At 41.7% G+C, this 25,012-nt stretch overlaps 1 protein-coding gene across 6 annotated transcripts in view; it reads right to left on the bottom strand.

Annotated features, from left to right (window-relative positions):
* The window catches only part of hmgxb4a (HMG box domain containing 4a), a 51,933-nt gene that overhangs the window by 11,446 nt on the left and 15,475 nt on the right, over nt 1-25,012 (bottom strand). For all 6 annotated transcript variants that reach the window (XM_078532064.1, XM_078532061.1, XM_078532065.1 and 3 more), the window contains 5 exons: nt 24,672-24,759; nt 21,017-21,972; nt 16,983-17,061; nt 11,212-11,276; nt 5,665-5,776 (listed from right to left, as the gene is read on the bottom strand). In XM_078532064.1, coding sequence (XP_078388190.1) covers nt 5,665-5,776; nt 11,212-11,276; nt 16,983-17,061; nt 21,017-21,972; nt 24,672-24,759 — 1,300 coding nt within the window. The remainder of the gene's footprint in view (nt 1-5,664; nt 5,777-11,211; nt 11,277-16,982; nt 17,062-21,016; nt 21,973-24,671; nt 24,760-25,012) is intronic.

Below are 25,012 nucleotides of genomic sequence, written 5' to 3' on the forward strand. Positions count from 1 at the left end.
AAACATGAGAATAAAAGAACTAGGAGCAGGAGTAGGCAATTCAGCCCCGCCATTCATTACGATCATGGCTGATCTCATTTCGGCCTCAACTCCAATTTCCCGCCCTCTCCCCATAACCTTTCAACCCCTTACTAATTAAAAATCTGTCTATCTCCTCCTTAAATTTATTCAGAGTTTCTGAGGTAGTGAATTCCAGATTCACAACCCTTTGAGTTAGGTAATTCCTTATCTCTGATTTAAATCTATTACCCCTTAGCCTAAAACTATGGCCTCTCGTTCTAGAATGCCCCACAAGGGGAAACATCCGCTCCACGTCTACTTTGTCTATCCCCTTTATCATCTTATATACCACAATTAGATCTCCTCTCATCATTCTAAACTCTAGCGAGTATAGGCCTAAACTGCTCAATCTCTCCTCATAAGACAAGCCCCACATCTCTGGAATCAATCTAGTGAACCTCCTCTGAACCGCCTCCAATGCAACTACATCCTTCCTCAAGTAAAGGGACCAAAAATGCCCCACAAGGGGAAACATCCGCTCCACGTCTACTTTGTCTATCCCCTTTATCATCTTATATACCACAATTAGATCTCCTCTCATCATTCTAAACTCTAGCGAGTATAGGCCTAAACTGCTCAATCTCTCCTCATAAGACAAGCCCCGCATCTCTGGAATCAATCTAGTGAACCTCCTCTGAACCGCCTCCAATGCAACTACATCCTTCCTCAAGTAAAGGGACCAAAACTGTGCACAGTACTCCAGGTGCGGTCTCACCAATGCCTTGTACAGTTGCAACAACACTTCCCTATTTTTATACTCTATTCCTTTAGCAATAAATGCCAAAATTCCATTTACCTTCCTTGTTACCTGCTGTACCTGCATGCTAGCTTTCAGCGATTCATGCACGAGGACATCCAGATCCCTCTGCACTGAAGCATTCTGAAGTTTCTCTCCATTTAAGTAAAAAGTCGCCTTTTTATTCTTCCGATCAAAATGGATAACCTCACACTTATCCACGTTAAACTCCAAATTTTGGCCCATTCACCTAACCTGTTCATATCCATTTGTAAATTTCTTATTTCTGCATTGCAACTTACTTTCCCACCTATTTTGGTGTCATCTGCAAAGTTAGCTATAGTACCTTCTATCCCTGAATCCAAGTCATTCATATAGATTGGAAATAGTTGGGGCCCAAGGACCGAACCCTGTGGCACCCCACTAGTTACAGCTTGCCATCCAGAAAATGACCCATTTATACAGGAAACTACAGACCTGTTAGCCTTACATCAATAGTATGTAAAATGCTAGAATCTATTATAAAGGCTGTGATAAATGGATTCTTGGATAATTATGATCTGATTGGGCATAGTCAGCATGGATTTGCAAATGGGAAATCATGGTTGATTAACTCGTTGGGAGTTTTTTTGAGGATGTTACTAACAAAATTGATAAAGGAGAGTTGATGGATGTAGTATACTTGGATTTTCAGAAGGCTTTTGATAAAGTGCCCCACAGGAGGTTGATTAGCAAAATAAAAGCATATGGGGTAGGAGGCAATATACTGGCCTGGATAAAGGATTGGCTAACAAGCAGAAAACAGAGAGTAGGAATAAACAGGTCATTTGCGTGTTGGCAGGCTATGACTAGTGGGGCACTGCAAGGATCAGTATTTGGATTTGGGGACCAAATGTAATATTTCCAAGCTTTTGGATGATACAAAGCCAGGCGGGAATGTGTGTTGTGAGGAAGATGTGAAGCAGCTACAGGAGGATTTGGACAGACTTAATGAGTGGTTAAGAACATGACAGATGGAATATATGGAAAAATGTGAGGTTATACACTCTGTTAGAAAGAACAGGTGTGCAGAGTATTTCCTAAATGTTAAGAGATTAGAAAGTGTAGATGTACAAAGGGAGCTGGGTGTCCTTGCCCATAAGTCACTGAAAGCTAACATGCAGGTGCAGCAGGCAATTGGGAAGGCAAATGGAATGTTAGCCTTTATCGCAAGAGGATTTGAGTACAGGAGTAGTGAAGTCTTGCTTCAATTGTATGGAAGCTTGGTTTAACTGCACCTGGAGTACTGTGTGCAGTTTTGGTCCCCTTACCTCAAGGATATTATTGCCATAGAGGGAATGCAATGAAGGTTCCCCAGGCTCGTTCCAGGGTTGACGAGACTGTCTTATGAAGAGAGATTGGGGAAACTGGGCCTGTATTCTCTAGAGTTTTGAAGAATGAGAGGTGATCTCATTGAAACCTACAAAATACTTAAAGGGATAGACAGGGTAGATGCAGGTAAGATGTTTCCCCTGGTTGGGGAGTCTAGAACCAGGGGACACAATTTCAAAAGAAGGGGGAAGGCACTTAGGACCGAGATGAGGAGAAATTTCTTTACTTAGAGGGTTGTGAATCTTTGGAATTCTCTACCCCAGAGGGCCCTGGAAGCTCATTTATTGAGTATGTTTAAGATAGAGATTGTTAGATTTCTGATTAACAATAATGTAAAGGGTTATGGGGATAGTGTGGGTAAAAGGCATTGAAGCGTTCGATCAGCCATGAACGTATTGAATGGTGGAGCAGGCTCAACAGGCTGAATGGCATTCTCCTGTTCCTATGTTCCTCAGATCCAACGTAGATGACCTCACACTTCCCCATATTGAACTCCATTTGCCAAGGTTCTGTTTGTTATTGTACTCTTCCCATCCAAGCAACAAACAGTGTCTCCTAATTTAGTGTCAACTGCAAACTTGGATACTCAACTCTCCAAGTCATTGATAGACACAGTGAAAAGCTGATGAGATTAGGCTACTTTCATACACAATGAGTCATACTAGAAAACGTGAAACAAGGAAAAGAGGAATTTAAAAAGAAATGAAGTTCAACTTACAACATATGGAAAAGGATTTGTATTTATAACCAATTTTTGTGACCTCAGGATATCCCAAAGTACTTCATTGAAGTAACGTAGGAAACGCGGCGGCGAATCTACACACAGCAAGCCCCCACAAACAGCATTTTAATAATGGCCAGGTGATCTATTTTGGTAATTCTGACTGAGGGATAAATATTGGCCAGGCCACTGTGAATAACTCCCTTGTTTTTCTGTGAAGTAGTGCCATGAACCTTTCACATTCACCTGAGAAGGCAGATGGAGCCTGAGTTTAACATGTCACCTGAAAGATAGAACTTCCAACAGGGAATACTCCCTCAATACTGTAGCTGGGAGTATCAGCCTGAATTTTATGCTCAAGTTTCTGCAGTGGGGTTTGAACCTGCAACCTCGTAAGTAACGGCTGACTCCTAATACATTTAAACTGCAAATTTATTTTTATTGGTTAAGTATCGGGCCTTAGTTCCAGCACTATACAGCCTGAAAGTTTGCTTAATGCATCTCCTACTATATAATAATTGGGAGGGGGAGAAGACAGGGGCTGGAGCAAATGGTGGAAGAACATTTGAATTTCCCCCTACTTACTGAGTTCCAATCTCAGGTGAAAAGTGCTGGGAAACAACAAGAGAGGCAAGAATTCTGCTGGCAAAGGGGAAGGGGACTGTCAAAAAACAAAGAGGAAAAAAAATCTGGATGCAAAGTTCTCATTTATAGTGCATCTCCTGGTCTTCAGGAGATAGCAGCTCCTGTCCTTCTCACCTAGTGGGAATACGATCCTGCAAAGGCAAATATTAAGAAAGTCCCTGTCCAAGAGAACAAACATCCTCAGGATGGAATGTTTGGTGGAATGCCAAAAATGATTAGAAACTGAGGGTCCTTGGGAAGACTGGGCAAGTGTGGCAAACCATTTGTCCTTATCTTTAACAGGGGTCTGCTGGTACTGATCCCTTAGACCGGCAGAAGGCTAATGTAGTTCCGATTTTTAAAAAGGAGTGAGGTGGATCATTGTAATTTTGGGCCCATTAGTTTAACCTCAGGAATAGGGAAGCTTGAGGGAATCATTATGGATGCAAGATTTGACCACTTATGTAGAGAAGGACACATAGGGACACCCAACACAGCTTCATAAAAAAGGAGGTCCTGTCTTACTAAGTTCTTTGTATTTTTGGAGAAATCACCAAGATGGGAGAAACCTGGTGGACACCTGCCTACTTAGATTTCCAAAAAGCTTTTGATACGATGCCACATGAAGGGGTCCCCTTACAAGATCAGTCTGAATGATAATCTACCGCAGAGATTGGTGTTAGGGACTTTGTTATTTACTATATTCATGATGCAGGTGTTGAACGATCTATGAGTTTGTAAATGACGCTAGTGTATATGCGAATGTAGACAATGCTTGGTTGTTTCAGAGAGATCTTGATGCACTGAGGAATTGGGTTCATGGCTGGCAAAAGTTGTTCAACTTCGGAAAGTGCAGTATTATACATGTGGGCAGGGTAAATGCTGAACATGTATACACCCTTCAGGGAAAAGTACTAAAACCAATGAGAAAGAAGGAGAGCTGGGTATTGTAGTGCAATTTCTAAAGGTTTAAAATCAATTCTCACGATCACCAGAGTGAGTAGGGTTGCATTAGGATCATAGGTGATGGGGAGATGGTGGCATACTGGCAATGTCACTGGACTAGTAATTCAGAGGACAGCCTAATACTCTGTGGACATGGCATACCACCACGGCAGCTGATCAAATTTAAATTCAATTAATTAATAAATCTGGATGAAGAAAATTAGTCTCAGTAATGGTGAACATGACAACTATCACTGATTGTTGTAAAAACCCATCTGGTTCACTAATGCCCTTTAGGCAAGGAAATCTGCCGTCCTTATCTGGTCTGGCCGACATGTGACTCCAGACCCACAGCAATGTGGTTGACTCTTAACTGTACTCTTAAATGGCCTCGCATTCACTCAGTTCAAGGGCAATTAAGGATGGGAAAAAATGCTGGGCTTGTCAGTGATGCCCACATCCCATGAAAGAATAAATAAAAATTATAGCACAATTGACAAAACATAAAATCTGCTCCTTGTACACAACCTTTGTCAGGCCTCAGTTGCAATACTGTGTCTAATTTAGGTCTCTTCACATGGTGGGTGCTACTGAGGCCTTTGAAAGGGCGCAGAAGAGAGTCATTAGATTCATTCCCAGTCTAAAGGATCTTAGTTACCAACACAAGCTCAGAGTTGGGACTGTACACTTTAGAGAAGTGTAGGCTTAGGAATGATTTGATCAAGCTTTATGAGACGAAGGGTGTAGTCTATGTTCCAATAGACAGATTGTTTCAACTAAATAGGTTAGGGAAGAGCAGGGGCCATAATCTAGAGTAATGCAAGCTCAGATCTAGGTTAGATGTTAAAATGTGGTTCTTTTCCAAGGGAATAGTGGGCCTGTGGAACAGGTTGCCAGTTCGTGTGGTGGACCCTGATTCGCTGAAATTCCTCAGGGAAGGGTTGGGCCTGTTTCTGGCTGGGATGAAATAGGGTAGGTAATGCACAAATCAGCAGGGCCTGGGCCAGTTCTGATCATTTGGGGTGGGGGGGGGGGCTAATTGGTTTGGGGCTTAATCTGTTTTATCATGGGTTCCAGATTGGGGGGGACGCCACATATATTGTGATGCACAAGGCACTGCAGTTGTATAGGGCACACTATAGAGGGTATTGGATCTGTTCCTGTTTGTCATTGTTCATATGTAACCATGTTCCCTGCTGAGGAATACCTTTCTGTTTAGCAGTTGTCTCTTCCAATAGATCAGTCAGTTTCCGTTTCACCGTCATGGCCTCAGCCTTGTTCTGCTTGTGCTGTAAGTATTGGCACTTCTGCTTCCAGACCTACAATTACAAGGAAAATCTCTGCACATTCCATAACAAAGCTCAACCTGCAGTGGGTCTAATTCAAGATTAAGTCTTGTAATTCAGAATAGCTTTTAATAAGCCCTTGCATAGCTCACTGAAAGCACAATGAAGTTGACATGTTTGCACAAACTCTATCCCATCACACGCTAGACAGCGTTATGAGAAAAGCCAATGTTTAATAAACAGGACTACCAACATACAAAACTAACAGGCAGGAAAAGACTAGCTGGTTCAGCAAGCCTGCCAGAGTATCATACCACCTCCACCTCCGCAGCCGTATCAGCGAGAGAAGCAGGAAATACAGGAAAAAAACCCAGAATCAATAAGGGAAATAAAAAAACTCTGGAAAATTCTTCTCTAGGTAACACAAATTTGAAAGACAGAATTCCTAAATGCACTAGACAGCTCAAGCGGACATAATTCACATTTCCAGAGTCAGGTTGGCAATGTTCACATAGAGACTGAAGCAAAGTTATATTGTTGACTTGTGCTGATTTTCATTGAAACTAAAAATGCTTTGGCACCATAATGTGGCTTTTTTTTGCACAACTTGAAAATTGCTGAAGCAACATGTTACCAAAGCTTTTCGTCTTGCGCTCATCAGGACAAATGCAAGAATGCCAAATTTCAAACGATCACAACAATTTATACTGCAGGGAAAAAAGGGGGCTGATTGGTTGGCAAGTCAACTCTGATGGGTCAAGGTGTTGCCATGGAGAAAGCAACAGGGAACGAAAGGCTCCCCAAACTCCCAAGTAATTCAAAATAGGAACAAGCTTGAACATCTTCCTTTTGTTGGCAGAGAACTGCTTATGAATGTATGTCACTTCTAGTAAGCGTAAATAAGCCACGTTATGAGCTCGACTGTTTATCTTAAATTGGCTGTTAGCGCAGCTATTAGCGCAGTCAGGATTGTTCAGCAAGAGCTGCCCAATCACAGAACAACATCTAACAGTAGACAATTTGTTTGTTTTGCAAGGACAGACTGGTTGATTACGGTCTGTACTTTGCCTATTATGAACAACCAAAAGAACATGCTGCTTGATTCTATCAGCCAATCATTGGGACATTCAGCCCATATACCTGCATTAGTTAAAGTATTGCAGAGGTTTTTAAACTTCAATTTAGGATTAAAAATTTAACATTGTACTTCACTAAAATACCAAGATTAATGCTAACTGGGATGTAACTGAAACATATTGTCATGAAAATATAATAATTCTCATAATATTATTGCGATTTATTGTACAAGTGGGTTAATAATGGAGTTTGGATTAGTTTCTCTGTGTGTGCGCGCACGTGCGCATGTGTGTGGGGGATTTAATTGAATTGAAGACAGCTGGTCTAGAGGCTTTCAGTTAAAAAAGTAGCTAGGTTTGAAATACTAAATACCTAAACGTGGCTGAAGTTTTATAATGTGAGGTGTAAGGTACATATTTCATTTTTAGATAAATTAGGTTAGTTTGAATTTCAAAGAGGTGGTAAGACGTTACACCTAGCCAGAAGAAGCCAAGCAGTGTGTTTATTTTTCCCAAAGGTTACCGAGAAAATTAGTACTATAAAAAGATTTGTATTATGAGAGGGGTAAAGTTCAAAGACATATGGGAACAAAGGAATTTGCATTAAAAGGGAGAAATATGTATAAAAGAGATGAGGCTATGTGCCAGAGGGGGAGGAATTCCAAGATCTAACACGTGTGAAAAGCTTCCAGCCTCTGTGCATCAAGTTGCTGTGTACAGGAACCAAAGCTGAGAAAACTCACTTTGAAACTCACTGTCCAGGGTATTGTGTTGCTTTGCCTGGTCTGTTTAAATCTATTTGTTTTTTACTGTTGCCTTAACTGAGGTGTAACTGGGAGTCAGATTAATTAGGGGTTTTAGGAGTTATTCTATTAGTAATTTGTAGACCCTATGTATGTGCTTGAAATCTTTTTTGTCAATAAGTGTTTAATTTAGTTTTCTAAAAACCTCAAGTCGTGATAGTCTTATTACTTCTGAATTCAAGATACGCATCTTGAAATAAAATACAAATTGCAAAACAGTTGTGACCGTGTGAACAAGTTTCCCTCGTGGATTTGATCCGCCTAGCACACATCATCTGCCACGTCATAACAGTATCAACGTAAGAAACAAGAGGAGTAGCCTATACGGCCCCTCAAGCATGCTCTACCATTCAATAAGATCATGCTCCTATCCCCATATCCCTCCAACCAGAAGAAACCATTTCTCCTTACTTACTCCATCAAGATTTTTCATAACTTTGAACACCTTGATTAAATCTCTCCTTAACCTTCTCTCTTCTAAGGAACAATCCCAGCTTCTCCAGTTTTTTTATTCTTTCATGGGATTGGGCGTCACTGGCAAGGCCAACATTTGTGGTCCATCCCGGATTGCCCTTGAACTGAATGGCTTGCGAGGCCATTTAATACGGCAGTTAAGAGTCTGGAGTCACATGTAGGTCAGACCAGGTAAGGATGGCCGATTTCCTTACCTAAAGGACGTTAGAGAACCAGATGGATTTTTACAACGATTGATGATAGTTTCATGGTCACAATTAGTCAGACTAGCTTTCAATTCCAGATTTAATAAATTAAATTCAAATTCTACCATCTGCCGTGGTGGTAATTGAACCCTAGGCCTCTGAGTTACTAGTCCGATGACATTACCACTAAGCCACCATCTCCACAAAACTGAAATCTCACATCGCTAGTACCATTCTAAGCGATTTCTTCTGCCCCTCTCCAAAGATTTAATATCCTCTTAAAGTGCGATACTCAGAGTTAGACACAGTATTGAGGTTCAGAATAATTTCCTTGCTTTTGCATCCTACTCCTCTATTTATAAAGCCCAGGATCCAATATGCTTTTCTTTAAACAATCTAATTAATTTATCCAGTCACCTTCAAAGACGTGTGTATGCACAATCCTATTCATTTTAAAATGGTACCATTTACTTTAAATCTCCTAATTTTTTCAAACTAAATGCATAACCACACTTTGTGTTAATTTTTTATCACCCTATTTCACCAGTCTCTGTCCTCCTGAAATTTGCTCATCTCCTCCTCACTGTTATCAACATTTTTGAGTTTTATGCTATCTGCAAACTTTTAAATTACTTTTAAACTTTTAAATTTTAATATACATCAAAAAGAGCTGTAGCCCTCATACTGACCCCTGGTGAACACCACTGGATACTTCCCTCCAGTCTGAAAAATAACCTTTCACCACTACTCCCTTCTTTTTGCCTCTTATTAATTTTGTATCCATGCTGCCATTTAATCCAATGGTCTTCAATTTTGCTAACAAGCCTATTATGTGGCCAATAATAAGTACATACCCACAACGTGATTTTTTAAAAATTCATTGAGGGGATGTGAATGTCACTGGCAAGGCCAACATTTACTGCCCATCCTTAATTGCCCTCGAGAAGGTGGTAGTGAGTCACCTTTTTGTGAACAGCTGCAGTCTGTGCGGTGTGGGGATACCCACAGTGCTGTTAGGGAGGAGGTTCCAGGATTTTTGACTCAGTGACAGTGAAGGAACAGCGATATTGTTCCAAGTCAGGGCGGTGAGTAGCTTGGAGGTGAACTTGCAGGTGGTGGTGTTCCCATGCATCTGCTGTTCTTGTCCTTCGAGGTGGTAGAGGTCAAGGGTTTGGAAGGTGCTGTCAAAGGACCCTTAGCAAGTTGCTGCAGTGCATTTGTGGCTGGTACACACTGCTGCCATTGTGCATCAGTGGTGGATGGAGTGAATGTTGAAGGTGGTGGATGGGGAGCCAATTAAGCGGGCTGATTTGTCCTGGATGGTGTCGAGCTTCTTGAGTGTTGTTGGAGCTGCAAGTGGAGAGTATTCCATCACACTCCTGACTTGTGCCTTGTAGATGGTGGGTAGACTCTGGGGAGACAGGAGGTGAGTTACTCGCTGCAGAATTCCCAACCTCTGACCTGCCCTTGTAGCCACTGTATTTATATGGCTGATCCAGATAGGTTTCTGATCAATAGTATCACCTCAGAATGTTGATAATTGGTGATTCAGTGATGGTAATGCCGTTGAGCGCCAAGGGAAAATGATTAGATTCTCTTTTATTGGAGATGGTCATTGCCTGGTGCTAGTCATTTATCAGCCTGAATATGGGCATGCACTGCTGCAGTATCTGAGGAGTCACGAATGGTGTTGAACATTGTGCAATCATCAAACATCCCACTTCTGACCTTACCATGGAAGGAAGGGCATTAATGAAGAAGCTGAAAATGGTTGGGCCGAGGACACTAATTTTGCACTTCCTTTATCAACCTACTCCATTACTTCATTGAAGAACTCAATCAAGTTTGTCAAGCATAATTTTATGTACCTCCTCGTTAATAATACTTTCCAATTTTTCCACTAAGCTGTAGCCTTGAGGGAAAGAAATAGATACAGATCAGTCATGATCTTATTAAATGGCAGAGCAGACTCAATGGGCCTCTTTCTTATATTCTTACATAACCTCATAATCATCACAGACTGATTTACTATGGAAAATCTAACTACCTAACGTCTGTAGAAGTGAAAACTGAGAGATGACTTAATGGAAGCTTTTAAAATTTTGATGTGATTTGATGGAGCAAATGTCTCCATTTGTTAGGGAGACCAAAACTAGGATTCAAAAATATGTGGTAGTCATTAATGAATCTACTAAGGTATTTAGGAGAAACTTCTTTACCCAGAAGCGGTTAGAATGTGGAACAAGGAGTGGTTGAGATGAAGTGCAATGAGGCATATAAAGGGAAGTTAGTTAAAGAGAAAGAGAGGGTGAGAAGAGGAGGAGTGACAAGAGGCTTGGGTGGAGTATAAACACCAACGTACACCAGTCTGTTGCTGTCCTTTAACTGACATATTTAGTTGTAAAATAATTGAATTGTTTAAAAGTAAATGACAGGTTGCAAAATGCTTAGGATGCCCTGAGGATGTCAAAGATGCTATATAAATGCAAGATCTTTCTTTTAATAACATGAAACATTAACTCCTTTAGCTTCAAGTTTATCCGCGTGGGCATCTATTTTGGAATGAAACCAGTGTTAATGGTATGTTAAGTATATTAAGATACACAGGTGAAGGGCATTGTTTAATTAGGTACCTGGAGCACTTTTAAAGAGAGACTGCTGAGACATCGGGTAGTAGGTAGGAAACAGACGTATGTAATGCTGCATTCTATAAATAAACCTATTATCAAGAAAAGTATTAGTGTCTAGTTTCATACTTCACCAACTGGCTTGGGATTGAGTTAGAAATCAGCACTGTACAAATTGCTTTGCTTAAATCTCCATAGGGACATTACCCAAGCTGGCTGCAAAGTAACAGCATGTACTCCATTTATAACAGGACAGTTTCTAAAAGCTGATCTGAACACAGTGCAGCAGTGGGCTACGCTTACCTGCTTTTCCTTGTCAGGAAGCTGTTTCCATACCTCAGCCAACTTCTTGCTAAGCTCACCAAAATCTGTGGCAAAGGCAAGTACAACCATCAGCAAGAATTTTAATTTACATTTAACCAATAACGTTGCGACTGAGCAGACATTGTCTTGCTGATTTATTGAAGGATGGGCTCGATGATTAAGCTCAATGAGGTATACTGATCCCCAAATTAGGATACTCCACTGCATCGAACAGAAAAATGAAGCAGCAACAAAAAGAAAATCAACATTTTTGTCATTTTGAATTTTCTTTCATGATCTCAGCTGTCTTTTTTAAAATAGCAATTTTATACACCAAATTCAGGTCTATATTTGCTGGATCAGTGATCCATATAATTCAATTTTGAAAGATTCAACAGAATCAGTATAAAGTGCACCACTCAGCAAGCCGTATATTGCATTAATGAGACACCAAGCAGAAGCACAATACTGGTTACACTAAGTTTTTATATGTGGCCTCATCAGTAGATAATCAGATTCTATGGTTTCTCTAGTCTGGCTTTTCACAAACTGCCTTTCTATATCAATGGGGACTGGTCAGCCTCCAGTATTTCAATTTAACAGTCTCAGCAACTTAACATGTTCAATTTGGAGACAGCCTAAACAAAGCACAAGACACCCATTTGTATAATCGTAACAGTTAATGGTACAGGAGGACATTCAGCCCATTGTGCATGCATTGCTTTCAGAAACAGCCAGCCACCTAATCCCATGCTCCCGCCCTTCCTCTGTGGCTTCTAAATGTTAATTTTTTCTCGGTATTTATCCTTTCCCTTTTAGAAGCTTTTGAATTTTGCCTCCACCTTTTGTTCATGTGCTAACGACTCACTGGGCAAAAAAAATTATCCTGACCTCTCCTTGCGTTGTTGATCTTAAATTGATACCCCCGCGACACCAATAATCCCTCTGTGCTCAATCGAAACCTCTCAATTCTGATACTAATTGGAAGATAATTTTTTCCAGTGCTCGGCTGAACAGTTCCAATGTTTGGCAACACAAGTTAAATTACTGTGCTGGGACGAATATCCTCGCTGGTGCTGCTGGAGGGGGTGGTGGGGGGTTAAATTATATTGGCGGGGGAATGGGAACCCAAGGCCAAATACAGAGCAGGAAACAGGAGATGGAAAATTAGTGAGAGGCTCTGAAAGACAGAAAAAGCACAGGTTAAGAGGTGTACAGCACAGAAATTTGGCAGTGTTAAAAGGTATATATGTAAATACAAGAAGTATAGCAAATAAAGCGATAAGCTGAGGGCACAGGTAGACACATGGCAACATGATATAATTGCTACATTGAAAATTTGGCTTAAAGAGGGGCAAAAATGGCAGCTCAACATCCTTGGGTTTTCAGGCAGGATAGCGAGGGGGATAAAAAATGTGAGGATGTAGCATTATTAAAGAATCAATTACAGCTGTGAGGAGGGATGATATACTAAATGAAACATCAAATGATGGCTGAGCTCAGAAATAAAAAAGCAGCAGTCACACTGCTAAGAGTGTACTATAGACCCCCAAATAGTGGAAGAGAGTTAGAAGAGCAAATATGTAGGCAAATTTCTGAGTGCAGAATCAATAGGGCAGTAATAGTAGGAGACTTCAACTACCCTACAAACAATTGAAAATACGAACAATGCAAAGGGCACAGAGGGCACAAAATTCTTGAACTGCATTCAAGAGAACTTTTTTAGTCAGCATGTAACAAGCCCAAAGAGAGGGGGCACAACTCTAGATTTAGTCTTAGGAAATGAAGCTGGGCAAGTGGATGAAGTAGCAGTGTGGGACCATTTTGGAGATAGTGACCATAATACAGTTAGATTTAGCATCATTATGCAAAAAGACAAAGATAGAACAGGAGTGAAAATTTCTAAATTGGGGAAGACAAATTTTACAAAGCTGAGAGGTGAACTGGCGAAAGTGGACTGGATACAGCTACTAGAAGGGAAAACAGTATTAAATCAGTGGAGGGTATTCAAAAGTTAGATTCTACGGGCACAATGTAAACACGTCCTCACAAAGGAAAAGGGTGGTACTGCCAAATCTAGAACCCCTTGGTTATCCAGAAGCATATAGGCCAAGATAAAGCAGAAAAAGAAAGTTTATGACAAGCACAAAAGACTTAATACTAGAGGAGTACAGAAAGTACAGGGGTGAAATAAAAATGGAAATTAGGAAAACAAAGAGAAGCTACAGAAAATATTGGCAGGTAAAAATCAAAGAAAACCCAAAGATGTTTTTCTAGTACATTAAGAGCAAAAGAATAACTAAGGAAAGGGTAGGGTCTATCAGAGACGTACGTGGTAACTTATGCATTAATGCTGGAGATGTGGGTAGGATTCTGTGGGTACTTTATGTCTCTGTTCTCATTAAGGAGAGGGATGATGCAGACATTCTAATTGAAGAGGAGGAGTGTGAAATATTGGATACAATAAGCATAGTCAGAGAGTAAATACTGGAGGGACTGACATCCTTAAATGGGGATAAATCATCAGGGCTGGATGGATTGTATCCCAGACTGTTAAAGGAAGCCAGGGAGGAAACAAGCGGATGCTCTGAGGATCATTTTCCAATCCTCACTAGACACAGGCAAGGTACTGGAGGGGTGGAGATCTGCAAACGTTGTACTATTATTTGAAAAGGGTGCGAAGGATAGGCCAGAAATATTTTTTTTCATATTCATTCATGGGATGCGGGCTTCACTGGCTGGGCCAGCATTTATTGCCCATTCATAGTTGCCCTTGAGAAGGTGCTGGTGAGCTGCTTTCGTGAACTGCTGCAGTCCATGTGGTGCAGGGACACCCACAGTGCTGTTAGGGAGGGAGTTCCAGGATATATTTCTAAGTCAGGATGGTGAGCAACTTGATGGTGGTGTTTCCATTTATCTGCTACCCTTGTCCTTCTAGATGGTAGTGGTCGTGGGTTTGGAAGTTGCTGTCTAAGGAGCCTTGGTGAATTCCTGCAGTGCAACTTGTAGATGGTACACACTGCTGCTACTGTGCGTTGGTGGTGGAGGGAGTGAACGTTTGTGGATGTGGCGCCAATCAAGCGGGCTGCTTTGTCCTGTATGGTGTCAAGTTTCCTGAGTGTTGTGGGAGCTGCACTCATCCAGGCAAGTGGGTGTATGCCATCACACTCCTGACTTGTGCCTTGTAGTTGGAGGACAGGCTTTGGAGAGTCAGGAGGTGAGTTACTCGCCGCAGGATTCCTAGCCTCTGACCGGTCAGTCTGACTTTGGTGGTGGGCAAATTATTGGAAGCAATTCTGAGAGACAGGTTAAACTGTCACTGAGAAAGCCACGGATTAAATCAGAGATAATCAGCATGATTTTGTTAGGGGAAGATCGTGTATTACTAATTTAATACATTTTTTTGAGGAAGTAACAAGGAGGATTGATGAGGGTAGTGCAGTGGATGTTGTCGACATGGACTTCAGTAAGGCATTTGACGAGGTCCCACATGGCAGACTGGTCAGAAAAGTGAGATCCCAGGGATATAGGGGAAGGTGGCGAGTTGGATCCAAAATTGTCTCAGCGACAGGAAACAAAGGACAACGGTCAATGGATGTTTTTGTGAATGGAAAGTGGTTTCCAGTGCTGTTCCACAGGGCTCAGTGTTGAGGTCATTGCTGTTTGTTGTATATATTAATGATTTGGACTTAAATGTGGGAAGCATGATTGGGAAATTAGCAGATGACAAAAATTGGCCGTGTAGTTGATAGTGAAGAGGATAGCTGTTGTCTCCAGAATTATATCAATGTTTTGGAAAAGGGCAAATGGAATTCAATCCAGAAAAGTATGAGGTAATGCATTTGGGGAGGGCAAACAAAGAAAGGGAAGACTCAATAAATGGGATGATATTGAGAGAGGCTGAGGAAATGAGACACCTTGGAATGCGTGTCCACATTTCCTTGAAGGTGGCAAGACAGGTGGATGAGGTGGTAAAGAAAGCATATGGGATGCTTTCCTTTATTGGGTGAGGTATTGGATACAAAAGCAGGGATGTAATGATGGAACTGTATAAAATGCTGCTTAGGCCACAGCTGGAATTTTGTGTACAGTTCTGGTCACCGCATTATAGGTAGGACATAATTGATCTGGAGAGAGTGCAGAGGAGATTTACAAGAATGCTGCCAGGGCTTAAAAGTTGCAGCTATGAGGAAAGATTGGATGGGCTAGGGTTGTTTATCTTAGAACAGAGGGGCCTGAGGGGTGACCTACTTGAGGTGTACAAAATTATGAGGTGCCTAGATAGGGTAGACAGGAAAGACTGTTGGCCCTAGGGGCATAGATTTAAGGTGATTGATAGAAGGATTTAGAGTGGACATGAGGAAAAACATTTTCACCCAGAGGGTGATGGGCATCTGGAATTCACTGCCTGAATTGGTGATTGAGGCTGAAACACTCAACTCATTCAAAAGATGCCTGGATCTGCACATGGAGTGCTGTAGCTTGCAAGGCTACAGACCAGGAGCCGGAATGTGGGGTTAAAATGAGCGGCTACATTAATTTTTCCTCTTTTTTGGCCGGTGCTGACACGAAGGGCTGAATGGCCTCTTTCTGCACCGTAACTTTCCTATGGTTCCAATGTACATGATGGTCAGTATGATGCAAGTTCACTTTTGTGACTTCTCAAGTTCTCCCTACTGACAAATTTTCATTCAAATCCCCCTATAGCAGCTAGCAACACACACAGTGTAACAGTGACACTTCAGTGTCACTGACCCTTAAATTGTTTTCATAACTTCAACAATAAGTGGATATGGGGGCTCCTTACACATGTGGAATTTTTTTCTCCTGTATTTCATTAGTGGAAATTTCGGACCTGCGGTAATATGATTTCCTGTGATCCCCATCCCTGTCATACCAATGGGAATTTGTAATGTATGCCAGGGAGGCAAAGTAAACTACATACTGCTGGTCTCTCAGTGTTAATACCATTGTGCATGTACACAAACCTCTGCACTGATGGGATGTGGCTTCTACCTGCACCCCCCTACCCCCCCCCCAACCCCCTCGTGTGGAGCTTCTGACCTTGTGTGCACAGCTGTGAAGTAATGTCAAGCATGGCCTTTCTCACTGCATCCACTACTGAGCCGCATTTGTGGAGTGAGTCCTAGTCGATTAACAGAACAATTGGCTGAGGCTGGTGGGCTGGGCAGAATGGAAGGGATGGGGTGGGTGGGGGAATGGTTAAGAAGAGACATTTCATGGGTCTCCAAAGAGAATGTGGTCAGCGTCTTTTTAAGGTTTTGAAAGAGGCAACAGAGTTAAGGTAATTGGCAAAAGAATCAGAGGCGACATGAGGAAAACATATTTTATGCAGCCAGTTATGATGATCTGGCCTTCAAGGTCAGTGAAGGCAGACTCAACAGTAACTTTCAAAAAGGAACTGGATAAATACTTGAAGGGGATTTTTTTTTTTTAAACAGGGCTTTGGAGAAAGGGTAGGGCTAATTGGATAGCACTTTCAAAGATGGGCCAAATGGCCCTCCCCTGGCTGTATCACTCTATGATTTGAAAGATCAATTGATGATCTCAGCAGCAATAACTTGAACAGAAGCCTCCAAAGGCAAGGAGGGACATTCCGAAACTAATCTCTCAACAACTGGTTCAGGGCATTACAGGCATAAGTCCACCCCCTCCTCCAGTTATCTAGATCAGGGACAAATACCCAAGAAGAGTCCCTAACCTTCGGCAAACAAGAATGCTGATAACATGTATTAAAATAATATTCCTACCTATTCCTGGATGTTCAGCAACAATATTAATCCGGTACTCCTTGCAAAACAGCTGATAAGCAGACATATTCTTCTTTTTCTGTCAAAAATGCATAAAAATATAAGTAGAAAAGAAAGTCTCAATCACTTTTGATACCGGCTTCAGCATATGAACTGCTGCTTTCCAATAATAAATTTTGTGAAGACAGGTTAATGATGCTGCTTTTTCAAATTAATTTTTTTCAAGTGCGCCCCTGTGACAGTCATGTTGGAGGATGATTTTGTTACACGCTGACACAACTTCCTTTTTCAGACACCCCATCTCAGTATCAAGCGCTCCCAGATCAGTTGCTGCATAGTTAGATGCTGAGTAAAGTTTAATTCACTCAGCCCCAATGCGTGCTTCAGCTCTAAGCTGAGGTGAAATCATTACAAAGAAGTTACTTGTTGGTAAATCGTAGCTGACATTTGCTTTTTTTTAAAAAAAAGTAACTATCAATGGTTTTCCTGTGTTGATGCTGTCGGTTTAAATAGATCAGGCTAAGAGGTGTGATGAGCAATATAAAACTGGTAAGAGTTGCAGCCTATCCTTTGGCTGGTGGAACCTCTGCTGCAACTGGCTACAAGAGCAAGATAATGAGAATGCACAAAATTTGAAATAAAGCAGAAAATGCTTGAAATAGTCAACAGGTCTGAGATGCTGCCAGACCTGCTGAGTATTTCCTCCATCCTGCCAGACAGACATGGCATTACAGCTCACAAAGAATAATTGATAACAATAGCTTAGATGTTGCAGTCAACAACAAAACAAGGGGTGCTCGTCACTGACCTCGAAGAAAGCTACCTACAAACATCTAGCGATCTCTGTGATGGGAATTTCCTTTCTCCCCAAGGTTTAAATTGGGCGCCAAGTTAAGGTGTGCAGTAGCAGCAATGCCAGAAAGCAGGTAGACAATTAATCAAATTGAAGCACTCACACAAAACAAACAAACCAGGCACTAAAAGCACTCAGTATCCATCACTTATAATTTAAATTTTTAGTTAGCAAAATAAATGTATGACTGTATTAAGATAGGAGTTCAAAAAAAGAGAAACAGACACTTAAAGAAAGCAAAGTGTTTAAAAATGTGGAATTTTATCATTGTGGAGAAATTTGACATTTCACAAATAGAAAGTTAGCTTTTCCAAGGCCAGGAAAGGTGTTCAGCAGTAATTATGACACTTCATTCAACAGGTGTAACTTTCTCCAGGGTTTTTTTTGCAGCAAGATTTACTGCGTTAGAGTGGAAGTTCTGTGGGAACCTCCATAGTGCATCCTATGGAGGAGCCTAGGCGCACTGATTATAACTTCTGGGTTTCCGTGTTACTCTGCACGCCTAGACTCCCGAAATTACCATCAGCTTCAGTGCAACAATAATGGTGAATGCTGGCGATTCCACCGTCATTACCACAGCAAAATCTGGGTCAATGAATGGCTACATAAAGTGTAAAAATGACCTTTCTATAATAGTGTGTACAGGTTTATTGTAATACCTGCCTATCACTGTTTCTAATCCACCTGGGCCAGATCTCTTTTCAATTCAATGAAATTAGCCCCCTTCCAGTTGAACATCTTCACCTCTGGTTATGCCTTGACCTTTTCAACAACTATTCTAAACCTGATATTATGATCACTGTTTCCCAACTGCTCTCCCGCTGAAACAAGTGTCTTAAAGGAGAGAAGTGAGGTAGAGAGGCAGACAGGTGCAGGGAGGGAATTCCAGAGCTTGAAGCCCAGCCAAACTGAAGGCACGGCCACCAATGGTTCAGCAATTAGAATTGGGAAAGCACAAGAGGCTAGAATTAGAGGAGCACAGATATCTCAGATTGTAGTAGGGCTGGAAGAGGTTACAGATATAGAGTGGGGTGAGGCTGAAGAGGGATTTGAAAACAAGGATGAGAATTTTAAAATGAAGACATTGCCTGACCAGGAGCCAATGTAGGTCAACGAGCACAGGGGTGATAGGAGAGCAGGGCTTCCTGTGACACTGTGACTTGCTACACAATCTAGATTAGGATAATTGAAGTCCCTCAATATCACTACTCTATTGTTTTTACATCTTTTTGCAATTTGATTACAAATCCTTAAAACTATTTAGTGATGGCACAAACACAGCAGCACTTTTGCATTTGTTCTATCATCATTAAGACTAAAGGAAGCCCAGCTCCGAAGGTCAACTCCATGCAGGATATCAGTGTGGCAATGTAGTATCACCACTGATTCAAGCAACCATAACCTACTCCAATATTGGTGTCCATGCCTTCAGCTGCCTAAACCCTATGTACTATAATTCCCTCCTAAATCTCACCTCCTTAAAATCACTCTTTAAAACTGACCTTTATGTCTAGGCTTTTGGTCACCTGTCCCAATAACTCATGTGGTGTGATGGCAAATTTTAGTTGATACATTCTTGTAAAGCTTTACTACATTAAAGGCACTCATTTAAAGAAACAAATTATTGTAATGGGAACTGTACCAACCAAAGTAATACTGACAAATTGAGTTGGATGACCAGTCATGGTCTTATTAAATAGCGGAGTAGGCTCAAGGGGTCAAATGACCTACTCTTGCTCCTTGTTCATAGGTTCGTATTTATTCAGCACCTTTCATGTCTTCAGGACACCCAAGCTACTTTCAAAAAACTCACCCAAGGCTGGATGTCAGACAAGCAGCCTGACAGCAGAGGGGCAGTGGAGGGGTTGATGAGAAAGAGATCTCAGCCATGATCGTATTGAATGGCACAGCAAGCTCGAAAGCATATGGTCTACTCCTGCTCTTATTTCTTGTGTTCTCAGCTCATTAGCTTTTCAAGTCACACATTCCTAAAGTGTTTTTTTCCCCTCACGCTTACGTGAATACAGTTTGCTTTTAAATCCCAACATCTAAAAGTCTCATTTTCTCCAAATCCTGTGGGAAAAAAGGATCACAAAACGAAAACCAGACAGTACCATTACTAACAGACAGAATAAAAAACTGCCCTAATCAATGTCACAGCTGATTTAATTGCCAACTTCATTATCACTCCTCAACCTCTCTGCATCCATTGCATGTGTGTTCTTGTATCATTATAGTCCATGTGATAGGCCTGTCCAGTTTCATTTACCCCACAGAAAGCTAATGTTTCAAACTTGTTAGAGAGGATTATTTACCCTGGGCATTCCTACTCTGGCCTGTCCTACCTTGCCTTCCAACTCCCTTCCTCTTACTACTGCCAGCTTCCTACCCCTTGCTCCGAAAACCTCTCTCATTCCCTGCCGAGTTGGATCGTCTACAACTCTGTCTCAAGTTCTGAAGGTTTGAGTTCAAGTAATTTTGGTTTCCCACACTTCTCATAATTGTAAACGTAATGCGCTTACACTCACCAAAAGAATAAGATGAACTACGAACAACAAAAGCAGCCTTGCAATTAAGTTTTCATCTCAAACAAGGCTTTCGCCTGGGAAAATTCCGGCAGATAAGGTTTTAAAAAGAAACACAATTAGACTGAAAACATTTATTGCCGAATCTTACACATGGTTGCTTGATGAAGGTACCTCAGTCATCGTGCCTGTGGGATCGGATTAGAATCAGCTTGCTGGGTTTGCAAAGCTTAACAATCAGAGGCAACATAAAAGACACCACTGGACAATTAGGATGAAAACTAATCATTAGGTCCCTCCTGAGGTTTCCTTTTGTGGTTTAGGACTATTGGAGTATTAGTTTACGGCCTTGTATCACTCTGAGGTAACTATTATATCTTATATTACAATGGTGGCTACGCTTCAAAAGTGCTTAATTGACCATAAAGTGCTTTGGGACACCGTGAGGTTGGGAAAGGCGCTATCTAAATTCTTATTTTCTGATGTGTGATCACTTCTAATCTAAGTTGAGAGCCACAGAGACAAGTAACCGCTTCTACGGAGAGCAGGTGCAGGCACAATGGACTGAATGGCCTCCTTCAGTGCTGTAACAATTCTGTGACTTAATATTTGGTGCTTCAATGAAGTTTCTTGTAATAAATTCAGAGTAGCCTCACCTTTTCTGGTTTCTCAACCTTCTCTTTGTCTTTCTCTTCCTTTTTTTTCTTTTTCTCACTCTGTCCTTCCATGTGGAATATGGAAGGCGGGGGCACATTTATTGCATAAGGTGCGCTAACTGTCGACTGTGATGGATGACAACACTTAGTGGCTGATAGGACCTTTCCAGGGGAATGGGGGTGCATCTTCTTTGACTTTGAGTGTTTCTTTTCTCGGTGTTTCTCCTTGTCCTTCTTCTTTTTGCTCTTTTTGTCTTTTTTCTTTTTCTTCTTCATCTCGCGGAAAGAGTCGTCAATAACCAGTTCTCCCGCCTCCAGCTCTCCGCCGGAGGATGACGCCGTATCCAGCGCCTCCAAACCCGAGAGGTCATACTCGGAGAGGTTGCTGGAGTGGACATCAGTGTAGAAATGCGCTTCGGAGTCGAAGCTCTCGCTAACCCGGGCCTCCGACTTGTGCTTTTTACGAACAACGGCTTTTGGCAAGCTGTGGGCGTCGAGGGCAGAAAGGAAAGTGGCATGGTCCTCTCTGCTCATCTTTTTAGACGATTTCTTGAGACTCGATGCCGCGGCAAAGTTGAATACCTCATCGTCCGTGCCTGACTTGTCCTTGGGCGAGAGGAGGAGTTTCATTTTTAAGCCCTCCGCCTCACGCACAGTCACAGTGTCCGTATTTACAAAAAGTGGCTTCATCTTTTTTGACTTGTGGAAGTCCCCTTCTTCAGAGGTTTCCTCATGTTCTGTACTGCTGGCCTTTTTCTTGTGCTCCTTTCTGCTCTCAGGGTATAAAGGAGGGTAGGATGGCGAGCTAAAAGCAGAAAATGCTTTCTCGACTTTTTTGGAAGGTTTTGGAACTGCTGATATAGGTGAGGTCATGGCCTTGAGGAGACCCATGGCAGTATCAGCCTGATGACCCTCAGACTTCTTCTTCTTCTTCACAGGTTCCATAGGTGACAGTTCTACATTTATATAGAAAAGATAAAACACAGTGAATTGTTTCATAATGCAACCTCACAGAAATGTAGAAATGCTGAACAGGCCGGGGAGGGTGGGGGGGCGGGGGGGGGGGGTGGACCTGATAGAGGTCTTTAAAATTACGCAGGGGTTTAGTGGGGTAGACGTACTGAAGATGTTTCCACTTGCTGGGGGGGATTCCAAAACTAGACGGTATAAATATAAGAAAGTCACTAATAAATCCAATGGGGAATTCAGGAGAAAGTATTTTACCCAGAGTGGTTAGACTGTAGAACTTGTTACCATGAGGAAGAGTTAAGGCAAATATCATTGATGCTTTAAAGGGAAGCTGGATAAGTAGGTGAAGGATAAAACATTAGAAGATCATGCTGATAGAGTTTAATGAAGAGCAATGGTAGGAAGCATGCGTGCAGCATAAACACCAGCATAGACCAGTTGGGTCAAATGGTCCATTTCCATGCTATAAACCAGTGATTCTCAAACTGGGGTCCATAGATACTTTATAGGCAATTGGCAATTAAGTGCCAGCCTTACGGCATTGAGCGCCCCCAGGGCTCCGTGGTCAAGAGTAATTGAATAGGTGGGCAGCCAGAAGTGTAGTCTGATTTCCCCCACCACTCCCCCATACTCTTGCTCTCCCTCTCCTCTCCAAATGCCCTCTCCATGATCTGTTACCCCGTGCTCCAGCTCTCTCTCCGGGCTCCCATTGACCTTTCTCTGGGTGTCCGCCCTCTCTGAGCTCCTGCCAAGGAGAAACAAACTCAGCAGTGAAAAGCAGGCATATGCTGATATAAGTAACTATCTATTTACTTTAAAGCATTTAAATACTCTTTACATGCAGCACTTTCATACATAGTATTATAATGCGGATGCGAGGGTGTCCGTGATTACTAATCTATTGAAAGGGAGTGCTTCAACCAATAATGTGTGGGAACCACTGCTGCATGTTAACAGGATCCACGCCGGCTGGTGAAGTAAAAACTAAGACACAGAGCCTTTCCTTACTGAAAGAGTTTATTGACTTTGCCTAGTGTCAACACTCCTCACCTCCCACCATGTTCCAGCGGTCCCTTATTATGTGTTCAAATACCCATCACCTGTTTCCCTTAACAATGTAATTGACATTAGCAAAGCTTAGCAATGATACTGACAATAACAAACTTTAATATAATTGACATTAATAATAATTGATAAGACAATGACACTGCAGACTCTATGTAACTGAGAACAATCATCTTACTCATATCATTATCCAAAGTCTTTTCAGAATCTAAACTATCGTTTTTTTTCCAATCCTTTCCACACCCTACATTATTTTTGTCATTGCTCTTCTGAAATCACCAGTTTACTATAGGGATCCACTGGTACAGGCCACCTATCAATACCTCATCCACATGGCCATGAATCTGTTTCAATGTTGTGCATTGCTAGAGGCCAATCCTGTCCCTTTCTGATGTCTTTTTAATAGTCGACAGCAGAACCCTGTTCTCTCCCCATCCTAAATCAGACTTGCTGAGGCTAATTCCAATGCTCTCACTTCCAACTAAAGCACCATCAACTCCATTTGTAACAAAGCTTGATTAACCATCTGCTGTTATAACTAATAACCTCAATTTTCACAAAGTATTTACATCACAGAGACAGGCTGTTCGCACCAACAGGTACATGCTGGTGTTTATGCTCCACATAAAGCTCCTCCCACCTTTCTTCATCTAACCTTCCATTCCTTTCTTCCTCATGTACTTATCTAGCTTCCCCTGAAATTTACATATGTTATTCACCTCAACTACTTCATGGGGTAGGCAAGGTCCACATTCTCACCATTCTCTGGATAAAGAAGTTTCTCCTGAACTCCCTATTGGATCTACTGGTGGCTAACTCATAGTTATGACTCTTAGTTCTGGGCTTTCCTGCAGGTGGGAACATCCTCCCTATTACACCTTATCAAACCTCCCATAATCTTAAAAGGCCTCTAATCAGGTCACCCCTCAGTTTTCTCTACATTCAAGGTTCTAGCAAGTACAGCTGTTTGATTCTCCATCACCCAGTCTGCACCGACCCCGCCACATCGCAGAGAATGCTGCAGCACCGAGAACAGACCGTTAAAGCATCATTGTTCTCAAATATACCTACAGTCATCAAAAAGCCCTGCCAATTCACTTCTAATCGAGAAACTCATAACCGAGGAAGAGTTGAGGGGACCTTACAAAAGGGAGGGAAAACGGGATTATTCTCCTTCAAGAGATGGTTAAGGGGAGATTTAATAGAGGTGTTCAAAATTATGAAGGGTTTTGTTAAGACTGCATAAGGAGAAAATATTTCCAGTGGTGAAAAGGTGGGAGGGTAACCACAGGCCACAGATTTAAGGCAATTGGAAAAAGAACCGGAGGCGACACAAAGAGAAGTAAGCTTTGGCCACCCCCGAGTAGAAACATCTTCCCTGTGGCTACCTTATCAAAACTTTTGCCAATTTTTAAGATCCCTAGTAGGTCATCTCTTTCAGTATTCCCTTTTCTAGAGTAAGGAGCCTCAGCCTGTTCAATCTTTCCTGATAGTTACGACCTCTCATTTCTAGTATCAGATGTGTAGATATTTTCTGCACCTTCTCCAGTCCCTCTCCTTGTACCCAGAGGAGGGAGATCACAAAGAAAACAAACGTTGGAAAAATAACTTCGCCAAATACCTCCATAGTAGAATTCTTCGCCAGTTAAATGGTGCAGTTTCTTTTTTTTCTTATGAAAATCAGCAGCCAACAGGAAACCTTCAGTCTCCTTAAAATAAAACAGAAAACTTAAGATTTAAAGTCAGAACTTTATAGGCATTAAACACAAATGCAGGTACATTTAATAACTAGGACCAAGGTATATGTTAATTGATACAAGACAAGGCTAAATGGACAATTAAGAGATGAGCAACAAGTTTTTTTGAAAAGGACCAAACTGGAGAATGGGTGGTGTGGTGCATTACAACACTACCCTTTCCTCTCTGCTGTCTTCACCTTCACAGTTGGTGTGAATATTTTCT

The sequence above is a fragment of the Cetorhinus maximus genome, chromosome 29 (assembly GCF_964194155.1).
Source record: "Cetorhinus maximus chromosome 29, sCetMax3.hap1.1, whole genome shotgun sequence".
NCBI classification, from domain to species: domain Eukaryota; kingdom Metazoa; phylum Chordata; class Chondrichthyes; order Lamniformes; family Cetorhinidae; genus Cetorhinus; species Cetorhinus maximus.